At 41.2% G+C, this 12,466-nt stretch overlaps 1 protein-coding gene across 3 annotated transcripts in view; it reads right to left on the minus strand.

Moving 5' to 3' along the window:
• GPCPD1 (glycerophosphocholine phosphodiesterase 1) overlaps positions 1-12,466 on the minus strand; it is an 82,452-nt gene that overhangs the window by 42,914 nt on the left and 27,072 nt on the right. For all 3 annotated transcript variants that reach the window (XM_056567808.1, XM_056567809.1, XM_056567810.1), the window contains exons 7-8: positions 5,296-5,419; positions 608-851 (exon numbers count right to left, since the gene is read on the minus strand). In XM_056567808.1, coding sequence (XP_056423783.1) covers positions 608-851; positions 5,296-5,419 — 368 coding nt within the window. The remainder of the gene's footprint in view (positions 1-607; positions 852-5,295; positions 5,420-12,466) is intronic.

Raw genomic sequence — 12,466 nt, forward strand, 5'->3', positions numbered from 1 at the left:
GTGATCTATTACTATTTTTATTTTATTTTCTTAGCATTTTTTTTTGTTTCAGGGCATTTTACAGTTGATTAGCATTAGAAAAACAAATGCAGGTACAGTGAACGTGAGAGTAAATTGCAGACAGATATAAAGAGAGAGGTCCCTGTCTGCGAGGGCTTACAATCTACAAGAAATACCTCATTTTAATCAGGTACATCTGCACTAAAACCCATCTGTTAGATTTCCTTTAGGAGGGTTTTAAGTGGATTCCTGCAGGTACAATTTTAAGTATGACGACTACATTTAGGCCTGGGCTACAAAGAGAATGAAGAATCTATTAATGTATTTGTGCCAAATGTACGCAGTAGCAAAGTTATAAAAGATTGTGCATATCATTTCCCCCAATAAAATAGATTGGGCTGGGTGAGAGGCGAACAACAGTCTGACAATCGCAAAAAGCAGTACGAATCTATGTCGCTTACAGCAGGCACAGATTTAAGCTTCCGGTGTGCGACTTGCCATTTTGCTGCAACATTCTTTAGTGTAAGACTTGCAGAAATATTTTTCAACAAATGACTGAAATACATGGAGTTTTCCAAAGAATACATATATTTCATTGAACACTCACCTCAAAAAAGTCAAAAAGTAGTTCCAGGTTATCAGGCTCCATGGTGTGTATACTGAATTCAGTCCATCGATCAGGCTGGAGTGCATAACCACATTCTGGCTGCGAGTGCCGAGACTTAAATTCAGTATTGCTTATTAAGGAGATTTCAAATGTGTTTGCCATCCTTGGGAGGAGAACTGAAGAGAGTTTATCGGGCTCTTCATCTTCACCTTCTTCTTCAAGACCTCCAAATGTTAACTTCACCCTGTCCGCACAAGATAGATGGATATTAATTGTAAAGCACACAGAAAAACTGACCTGGTAGAGTATGATCCAAGAACATACCGTGCGAAACACTACACTTAGTCATGCAGTTATATTAATCTTAAAGGAAATCTGTCACCAGTGTCACCTGCACTAACCTGTTGGTATAGACAGGTAGTGCAGGTGACACTGATGACAACGGTACTTACCTTGTCCGTGCAGGGTATCACCAGTAATCTCCTGTTAACTTCAGCTCCGGGCCGACTTGGGGCAAGGGCAGAGCTTAGAGACATCACCACTGCTGTTCTCTAGCAGTGGGACCCAGCAGGGTGATGTCACTAAGCTCCGCCCATGCCCCAAGCCGATGTTGCTCTCTGCTGGCTCCCACTGCTGGAGAACTGCAGCGGTGACGTCACTAAGCTCCGCCCGTGCCCCAAGTCGAGACAGAGCTGAAGTTAATGGAGGAGATTACCAGAGAAAGGTTAGTGCAGATGACACTGGTGACAGATTTCCTTTAAAAACCCAAATGGGCAGAACCCCCCCCCCACCCCCGCCTGCCTATAAATGAACTAAAAAATAAAAATTGTTACCGAGCTGCACCTTCCTAAACTTTCTAAGGAATAATTCCACGCGCTGTTGAGTTAAAAAAAAAGTACTTTGAAGAAAAAAAAGAAAAGAAAAATAAATAAATAAATAAATGTAGGGGGCACACAACCAGTGAATCTGTTTGGGTTAACCATTAAGCTTAAACTTTTAAAAGATAGATATTACAGCGTGTGTGTTAAAAGAATCTGTAACAGCCCACCAGTGACCATATGCTGCCTTCAATATCCATGTTCTAGTAAAAACTCAGCAAAATCTGAATGCTTACTATGAGTTTCATCATTGGGTTGTATTTTTAAAACATACCCTTAAACAAGCTGGCACATCCTCTATATGTAGAACACCTTGAACACTATAAAGCATAAAAGTGGCACCAAGATAGAATCATTCTTTTAACTTCCAGAGTATTTAAAAGGGAAACTAAGAGCCAGTTCACCTGCACTAAACTCAATACAAAGAGTTATAATTCAACCTCACTAGGATCGCTGCCGCCATTCTGGAGATATACAATGTATTAGCTGGCTTTGCGCAATGGAGGAGGGGGCTAGCTAACCCAGCATCCTTCCCCTCTGCTCACATATGTCTGCCTATCAGGCATTCAAATGGGCAAACAGAATATTCATGAGGTGGGTATATGGGAGCTGAGGTAAGGAGGTAGGGATACTGGGTTTGCTGGCTTCCTCCTCCATTTTGCAAAGCCAGTGATCAACATATTAGCAATGCCGGCTAATACATTGTATATGTACGGAATGGAGGCACCGGTCCAAGTAATACATGATTTTATTCTGGCTTACCAGCACTATAACCCTGTGTCTTGGGTTTAGTGATGGTGAAACGGCTGTCAGTTTCCCCTTAAGTGCTATGTCCACCTCTGCAACCATTTTCCATTTTAATGTTCAGATTGTTCTCAATCTCAAAATAATAAAATAAATAAATTCGCAAATTGGAAACTCCGGTGGAGTCACTGTTCCATTATAGGCATGATCATTGGAGTTTTCTAAAGCCACAGATGCAGGGAACACCTTTGGCTAGGTTCATACTGCACCGGACTCTCTGCTAGAACTGGATTGCAGTTCCCATAGACGACAATGCATTTCTGAGTGGATATTTCCGAGAGGATCTTTTGGTGGATCTGCTTAGGAATGCATTTACGGTTATAGGACCGGAGGTCCTAGCGCCGCCCGCAGGATCTCCGGCAGAAATTCCGTCCAGAAATTTCACAGTGTGAACCCAGCCTTAATTTCCTACACCTCATCTCCCTTCTGAGCAGAGATACAGCAGACCATAAAATGTGTGTAGGAGATAGTTTTCTCTACAATGTGTGCGGTAGGAGGATAGGCAGACTGAATGGCTTCCCTGGAGAAGCTCTGATACTCTGTGCATATATGGGCAGTTATGTTTGCTGCTTCCTTCTGAATTTCACTGTATGCCTTTGACATGGAATAAGCTGCAGTCGTCCATTGGAAATATATAAGTTAGGTCATCTCCAAAGGGATACCTCTGACGAAAGAACAAAACATTATGTGAATGGAGTTTTAGATGCACTGCAACAATAAAAAAATGGTTGCAAAGATGGACACACCCTTTAAACATAAGACCTAAAATCCAAGTAATAATAATTACTTAGGTGAAAGTCACCCCCCTCCTCAAAATCTTTATTAGCTGGGGGTTACAAAGATATGGTGGGGTTCTCCTGTTGCTTAAACACAGCCATCTTCCCAGTCTTGTGGATAAATGGACTGAGAAAAGAACAAAAATGATGTGATTCTGAATGAGGAGAATACTTACAGAAAGCCAATCAGGAGAACCCCAACAGTCCACATCCCAGGACCCCGTCTAAATAAGATTTAGTGAGGTCTGCCTAAGCAAAATCTAAATTTTCAGTGTTCAAATTTAATTTTCTTTTTACATTACCCGGATTTTACAAATTACAGAATATTGACTTATCTTTGGAATTTAACACCTTAACCTCTCAAAAACCCCAAATGTTTGTATCCAGTTATAAATGCTTATATATATTATGGTATGTAATGCTGTTTGTACAGTTAGCGGAGCGAGGCTCCATCTTCTTACAACTCACATTCTAAATGTAAGTTTTTGTCCACAAACCACAAAAAAGAAAGAAAGAAAAAAGAAAGTTTGCGCAGAATGAATGTCTAGAGACTAGACTGGCTAAAGCATGTTAGTTTAGTCCTCACAATGGTGGCACAAGCAGCCTTCATTTTCACATGTTAGTTAGATATGATCACTTCATAAACAAACAATTCAAAGCAAGCCACCAGACACCATTTTCTTATGACTGGAAGGAGTCTGCTTAGAGATCATTTTTTAAGTTAGCTTCCTACAGCAATGAGGACGGCATTCGTGAATCAAGGCTTACATGCAATAAGAAGGGAATAAGGACATTTTCTTTTTGATAGGGGAAAAAAAAGTGTTTCAAGTATAAGCGATTATTAAAAAAAAGCATGTACTATATTAGAGAATCAATGTTTTATTTCATTTTAAGGCAAAGAATGATGGATTTTTCATTAACATTCTTCAGGGGAGAACACCTTAAATTAAATAAAACAGAGGTAACTGATGCCACAAATGAAGCAGAGCTGAATTTATCATTTACCTAGTTCTTTAGTGCACCACTTATGTAGTACTTAAAGGCGTATTCAAAAGGAACTTAGACATTTATCCCCTATCCACAGAAGCGTGCAGTCCCTTGCTTACTAAATTTCAGCCATTAAAGGGGTTGTCCATTAATTTTTATTTTGAACTGTTCTTTTTATTCTGAAGAAGGGTACTTAAAGGTATTATTTTGGAGCGTCGTCTGCAGTGACCGCCATGTTGCAAATATGACATCACAAATCTACATCATACAGTAGGCTTACCCAGGTCGCCTGTCTACAATACTGCCAGCGCCCTGTGTGTGGCATACACATTTCCTGCCCGTCCCTTTTATGTTCGATTACCATGTGGCAAAAGGGGTTGGAGAAGGGGTTCAGGTAAGAAGCTGGGGTATGTGCACGCTGCTGTGGGTGGATACAAGGGCACTGCATTAACGCTGTGTGATTCCAAATTAGAAAAAGACCAAAAGTAACACTGAAACAGTAGAACACCAGAATTCTAATAGTAAACAAATCTTTATTGTACAACATGTATACTGTAAAACATTAAAGATATTGCACTTGTGGAGGAAATACAAAAACAATTAAAATTGACTCACTAGGAGCCAAAGGACAACCCTAGGGAGGGACCATGAACCCCCTCTCCTAGACACTGAGCCAATTTTAATTGTTTTTGCATTTCCTCCACAAGTGCAATATCTTTAATGTTTACAGTATACATGTTGTACAATAAAGATTTGTTTACTATTATAATTCTGGTGTGCTACTATTTCAGTGTTACTTCTTGTCTTTTTGTATTTGGTTTCTTAACCATTGAGTAGCACCCGTACTTCATGGATTTGAGTGGATTGAGCCCCCTCTTTTTTTCTACAGCTGTGTGAATCCAGGCTAAAACAGCGATAAAACCAAAAAGGTTTTAGCATGGATTCACACCCATTTTGAAAAAAAATTAAAAAAAATTCACCATATTAAAAACCAAAAACTGCTCTGCTACATCTGTGGCTTAAGTCACATGATTCTATTTTCTAAAGTAAGGGTCAGTCATTTTTTTTTTATTGTACTCATTATATTTAAGCAATTGCTGAGGTTTTCGCTCCTGTTCATTGAGAAGCCAAGACCAGTGTGGTCTCAAATTTCTGTACAAACAGCATTAAATAAAAAACGAGGTGGCAAGCAATCTTTGCTCTTTAAATAAAAAAAAAACGCAAGACCGATTCATCACCATACCTAAACCTAGATTTTTTAAATTTTTTCTTGGATATAGAAACAGGCTGTTTTTCAGAATAATGTAGACGTAATCTAAGCTCAGTCTGACATGTCAGCCATCCGGAATCCACTGTCTCAACGCCATCTGGCAAAGTAGATGAAAGTTATAAGTTGCAACAACAACCCAAACAAGAGAATTACAGTCAGCATAGAAATAGACATCAGTTGCATGGTCACCGATTGTTAGTTATTTCATATGTAACATGTTACTATGAGCAAAATAAATAACTAGTCAGGTTAGCTTGGCTTACCTTGTTTGGCATCAGCGTAGCGATCAACTAAATCTTTCTATGGGTCAGGCCACACTTAGCGGTGTTGTTGTAGGGAAATCGCAATAAAGAAGCTACATGTGGCCTCACAGCTTCATGTACATGTCACAAAATAATAGGAACAATAGCATGAACCTTAAAGTATCTGTCCTAAATAAACAAGATCCCCAAAACATTTTGATGTAGTTTGTTATATACAGCCCTATGTAAGAGTGTATACTGTCAGTATCAGTGTAAGGGTATGATCACACTGCAGAATTCCTGCGGAATTCCATGAGTGGAATTATGCACAGTGAACAGTACCATCAATGTGAATGGGTCTTCCGTGAGACCCGTTCACACTGAGGAATTTCAGTGGCGGACATTTACACCTCTGGAGTTATTATGCGCAAAGAAAGAACATGTTCATTCTTTGTGCGGAAGTCCACGAGCACTGCATAGCCCTCAATGGTGATGGCCCAGTGCCGCGCCGTCCTACCGCCAAAGTGTTTTCGGTGGCAGCCAATAGATGGAATTCTGCGAGCGGAGATTCCGCAGTATGAACAGTCTTTTAAGTAAAGTTCCAGGATACCAAAAAATGGCACCAAATCTGCCACCAAACTGTTGTGTGTCAACTCGCCATTAAGCAGGCCTCTTCACCCTACTATGAGTGTGTATTTGTTTTCAAAGGGAGGGGTGATAAACCGCTGCCAGACACCTCTTGAGGCGCCTTACCTCCACCAAGAACAAGAGAATTAGACACATTAAAGCGTAACTACATGCCCCATAGTCATGTTTCTATAAATCTTTATTGTGAATTTGGCATCTTAATGCCTCAATGGAGGCACCATTCTCCTCACCGCTCTCCGGAACTCATAACTGTGCTAAATCTGTCTCAGTCTGCCATAGAATCATATTAGAGTCTTGTGCTGTAGAGGGATTTCACAGCTACAAGATTCTGGGTGAGGCGCCTGCATTGAACATTTAGCCTCCAAGCCTAATTTGAATGGTGCTGCACAATTTTGTATAACAAAATATAGGATGTGGATATAGCCTAGAAAAAAGTGAATTGACAAAGTGGAGCAGGAGTCCGGAATAAACACTTGGGCGTGGGAGGACTGGAGTAGAGATTCACTGATCTAAATAGTTTACAGATACCATATATAATCGAGTATCAGCCGAGTTTTTCAGCACGATTTTTCGTGCTGAAAACACCCTCCTCGGCTTATACTCGAGTGAACTCTCCGCCCTCAGTGGTCTTCAACCTGCGGACCTCCAGATGTTTCAAAACTACAACTCCCAGCAAGCCCGGGCAGTAATGATGAAGGGGGGGGGATGATGACAGGCGATGATGATGAAGGGGGGATGATGACAGGCGGTGATGATGATGAGGGTGTTAATGACGGGGGTCTGGATGATGACAGGGGGTATGATGTATTTCCCACCCTAGGCTTATAGTCGAGTCAATAACTTTTCCTGGGTTTTTGGGGTGAAATTAGGAGCCTCGGTTTATATTCGGGTCGGCTTATACTCGAGTATATACGGTACCTTTCTTTGCAGCATATATTCATCTTCAAGTGGTCATAACTAGAGAAAACTTGTGGCAAATCCTCAAAATGTGCAAAAATAATATATAATCTGGCCAGCATTCCTGAAAATTGTTGGGAGAACTTGTGTACTAGGGATACTGAGCCCCTTTCTCTGGTACAGATAAACATATTTGGAAGTTACAATTCCTTAAATTTTTTACTTAACAAGGCAAACCAAGCTAAACCCAGACCATAGAGGTTATGTCATCCCTTTGAGTATGTATCCCCATGTGTCACAGTAAAGGCTAGGTTCACGTCTGTGCCGGAGCGCCAACACAGACTTGTTTGTGACAAAAAAAACAAGCTGGACGATCAGTTGCACAATACACACACACACACACACACACACACAACGGGTCCCATTGACTTTAATGGGTTCCTTCTAGTGTATTTATTATCAAGACTTGAGCAGAGAGAAAAGATTACCGTATTTATCGGCGTATAACACGCATTTTTTATGCTAAAATTTTTAGCCTGTGTGTTATACGCCGATAGACTGTTTGTGACCCAGCAAAAGCCACTGCAGTTCAATGGTTTAAAGCGGGCGCTTTAAATCATTGAACTGCAGCAGCTTCTGCCAGGTCAGAGTCCCACTGCCAGATTTCCTCCCCATCCCCGGTTTTATAGTTAAATGTGTTCTTGGGACCGCGCTCTTTCATGCTCCGGCGGCCTCCTGAGCTGTCACTGTGTGCTGCACAATGACGAGACGTCCTCCGCAGGGCGCACAGTGACAGCTCAGGATGCGGCCGGAGCATGAAGGACCGCAGTCCCCAGGGCACATGTAACTATAAAACCGGGGAAGGGGAGGGAATCAGGCAGCGGCGGGATATTTAACTATAAAACCGGGGAGGGAATAGAGCAGCGGCACTCTGGCCCCACAGAAGCCACTGCACGTCAATGATTTAAAGCGCTTGCTTTAAATCATTGAACTGCAGAAGCCGCCAGAAACAGTTTATCGAGGTACACCTGCACACACACGCACCCTCATTTTTCCAAGGATATTTTGGTTAAAAAACTTTTACCAAAATTTCCTTGGAGAAATGAGAGTGCGTGTTATAGGCCGGTGCGTGGTATACCCCAATAAATACGGTACTTCTTGCAGTAATTTTTCTCCGCTCAAGCCCCACTCTTAAGGGATTCTACAAACGGAGCTTTCAGAACAGCGCGTCAAAGCAGAAGTGAACCTAGCCTAGCCCAGTTTACCATAAATTACAAGTTTTCATAGGTGAAACACATTAAAAACATGTTTTACCTTTGAAGACATATTGCAGTATACCACTAGCATATGTGAATACACCCTTCTCATTTCCCAATATACTTAAACATTATATTCATCTTAAATATTATATAAATTTGGAAGAATAAAGGACTACAATATTTGGTGCAATAAAAAAAATTAGTAGTAAGACCATCCTAGAACAGGATTAGGAAATAATTCACAGCCATCCCCTCCCCTGGCTGCACTGCAGTAAGGCATCATTCACATGTTTTCGGGTAAAGGAAGGTTCACACTGTTTTTGCTCAAGTTTAATGTTTAGGCTTTATACAATAGCGGAGTCAACTACGCTTTAGTATACAGCAAAGTTAAACAATTAAACAGAGAGAAAAACACAAAAGGCAGTGTGAACCCAGCCTAAGTTGCTAGGATACAGTATATCATCAAAAAAGGTACTCGACATATACCATGGCATATAAGAAACAAAAAGCGTAGTCACTAGTAGACGATGTTTTATTAAATGGCTGCTTGTGGGTATGCCATGGTATAAGGTAAAAACCCTTTTCTTCCTACATATACCAGCAACTGTGATATGAGCTGGGCCTGAAGCTGGATTAACACATATTGGGGGAGATGTATCAAAACCTGTCCAGAGGAAAAGATTGCTTCTTTAATTTATTTATTTTTTCTTTAAAAGGCCAGTGAAAAATGAAAGAAGCAATCTGATTGGTTGCTATGCTATGTCATTTCCTCTAGACAGGTTTTGATAAATCTCACCTATAGTTTTTTTTTTCTAGTTAAATCCAAAAGTATTTATAAAAGAAAAAAAGTATAAAAAAATGTAACAAGAAAAATCAAGCAAAATAGAGTATTGAGGTAAACATGGCTATGATAAATGGCAAGGGAATCAGTTGTGTTATCAGCATTAGCAGTATAGAGCAGGCAGTGCGGAGAAGGAGAGGAGTGTAAACATATGAGCTTCAGCTTATACATCATCAATTGTAATAGATAAAAAAAGCTTTTATAACCAATTCTATATAATTTAATTCCAACGTGTATCTATCTATCTATCTATAAAATAAAATCCCATTCAAAAGGGGATCCTTGCACCAGAATTTCCCAGTTTGGAAATTCTCTAGTGTGCATGGGCCTTAAAGGGGTACTCTGCTGCCCCAGTGTTCAAGTGTTTGGAACAAAATGAGCCGGAGAGGGCGTCGTGACCACGCCTCTTGTGACATCATGGACATGTCCCCTCAATGCAAGTCTATGGAAGCACTTGCATTGAGGGGGTGTTACCATGACGGCACGAGGGGGTGTGGTTGTGAGGTCACGACCCCCCTCCGCCCACACCCAGCGTTCTAAACGAATGCCGGGTGCTGCACAGAGATGGCGGGAGTCCCAGCTGCGGGATCCCCACAATCAGACATCTTATCCTCTATCCTTTGGATAGGGGATAAGATGTCTAGGTGCAGAGTACACCTTTAAAACTGCCCACACAATAAAGCATGGGTGAGTGTCCCCAAGCTTGTCATAGCTTTTGTGAAGTCATTTAGTAGCTTTATTCTGATGGTGGCCCTGTGTGGATTGGCTACACATGCAATGTCAATTAGCACTGCAGCACATGCGTGATGAGACTCCCTAATAGCTAAAAGCAGAGAGCTCACTACCTGCCTCTACTGACTGAGCGGTGCACATAGACCTGTCACTAGGGAGCGAGCTCTCTACCTATGATGACACGAGCAGAGAGTCTGACAGACTCACAGACCCCTTGACCATGCATGCGCAGGGCAGATAAGGAGGTTACAAAAGAAAGGTATTATAGCCCAGGGGCACAGCAGACCCTGAGCCACGACACACTGACACTATTACACTGAATAAAGCCACCAAATTACCAGATTGGGGACACTAACCCTTGATTCACTGAGCAGGCAGTTTAAGAGGGTTAATTGAAAAGACAGACACACTCCATGTGGGACACAACTTGTTGAGAATTATTCAAGAGTTGTCGCTGATGATGATGTAGGTATTGCAGTGGTGATCACTGACATTATTAATAGAATGTAAATCTGCCTTTGCAACAATAAATATTAAACCTATATCTACATGCATATTTTTTTCTGCTGTAGTATTTAGAATGTAATAGGTAAAATTTTGGCTGGTATCAGAAAAATAAAACTATAAGACTAATATTATAAACCAATGTGTTAGCAACAATATTTTATGGCAAATTCTCTAAAAAATTACTGTCATTTTTTGGATTATTACTATTTTACAACTATTTTCCTTTAGAAGTATGTGTCCATTATTTTGACTACAGCCAGGGGGTGGACTGACACCTTATGGAGCCACCAGGAAATAGAAGTTCTTGGGGCCCCCATGTGCCCACCCTTTATAGACCCTCCCCCCCCCCCCCCCCCGTCAACATAAAATATCATTTATTTCTTCTCCTGTACAGTCAACTGGGGGTGATCGTACTGTGGTTCCTCTATCCACACTCCTGTCACTCTAAGGCTGCATTCACACTATAAAAATACTTCCGTTATGAACTCCCGTTATAAAAAGCCTGGAAATCGGCAGTTATACGGCCGGTACAAAAAGCAATAACGGCCGTTAGAAAATCCCATTATAGCCTATGTGATTTTTCTAATAGCCGTTTTAACCAGTTATCGCCAGTTAATAATGGCCGTTATTTTGTGATGGGCAAATGAACAGGAGAAAGTGCAGAAATAGTGCATTGTTGGGTTTCAGCATTAGCGCATGTGTATGGTGCTCGGAGGCTACGCCGGCAGTTTCACACGCGAGTGTGTGCTTCTTCCGGCCTCAAAGTTACGTCATCACGCCCAGGTATTTAACGGCATAGAAACAGTGAGGTTACCATGGTAACAATAAACAACAACCTCACTCTGTTCCTACGACATTAAATACCTGGGCGCGATGATGTAACTGAGGCCGGAAAAAGCACACACTCACGTGCGGAACTGCTGGCGTAGCCTACAAGCGCCATACACCTGCTCTGATGCCGAGACCCAGCAACCCGTGAACCGGACCCCGAGACGCAGCTATCTCCGCCGAGCGGTGAGTGCATGTACGTGCTCTCTCTTTTACTACTAATTGATACTTCACACACACACACACACAAACACACACTTGTATATGCACCCCACAGGAGATACTGAATTAGGTTGCCGAGACTGCGCTGCAGATCATTTAAGGTGAAGTTGCCTCTTGTGTGCTCTCCCCTTTCCTGCCTTACTATTATTTGAGATTTGTAAATTACTTCTATTAAAAAATCTTAATTCTTCCAGTACTTATCAGTTGCTGTAAACCACAGAGGATGTTCTTTTCTTTTTGAATTTCCTTTCTGCCTGACCACAGTGCTCTCTGCTGACACCTCCATGTCAGGAACTGTCCGGAGCAGAAGAGGTTTGCTATGGGGATTTGCTCCAACTCTGGACAGTTCCTGACATGGACAGAGGTGTCATCAGAGAGCACTGTGGTCAGGCAGAAAGGAATTCAAAAAGAAAATAACTTCTTGTGGAGCATACAGCAGCTGACAAGTTTTAAATAGTAATAAGTAATTTACAAATCTGTTGAACTTTCTGTCACCAGTTGATAAAAAAAAAAAAAAAAAAAAAAAATGCTTTCCAGTGGAGTACCCCTTTAACTGAGCCACTAGATACAGAGACATAGCCCCCTGTGCTTTTAAGCCTCTTTTGCATAATAGCTTATAACTTGGCACTGGAAAGTACTATGTAGATAATTAAAGGTATGTCCGGGACTCTGATGACAAGCCCCATCTATCCATTGGCTCATTTACACTGGTTTTCCTGCTGAATCAATTCCTGCTGGTCAATTTAGGGCAGTGGATGCGAGGGGTACAACATGAGGATTTGGAAACAATTTACTGGGTATAATTGTTCCCACTAAAAGTCAGCTTTGGCAGGGCCTCATTGATCTGCTTTTAATAACAGAAGGAATTCCTAACATTAACACTAATTAAGAAACAAATAAATGAAGAAAAAAAATAAAATCTGTATTCAGATTAAATAAACTAGTTTAAAAAAAAAATCTTAATTTTA

This window comes from Hyla sarda, chromosome 3 (assembly GCF_029499605.1).
Source record: "Hyla sarda isolate aHylSar1 chromosome 3, aHylSar1.hap1, whole genome shotgun sequence".
Lineage (NCBI taxonomy): Eukaryota > Metazoa > Chordata > Amphibia > Anura > Hylidae > Hyla > Hyla sarda.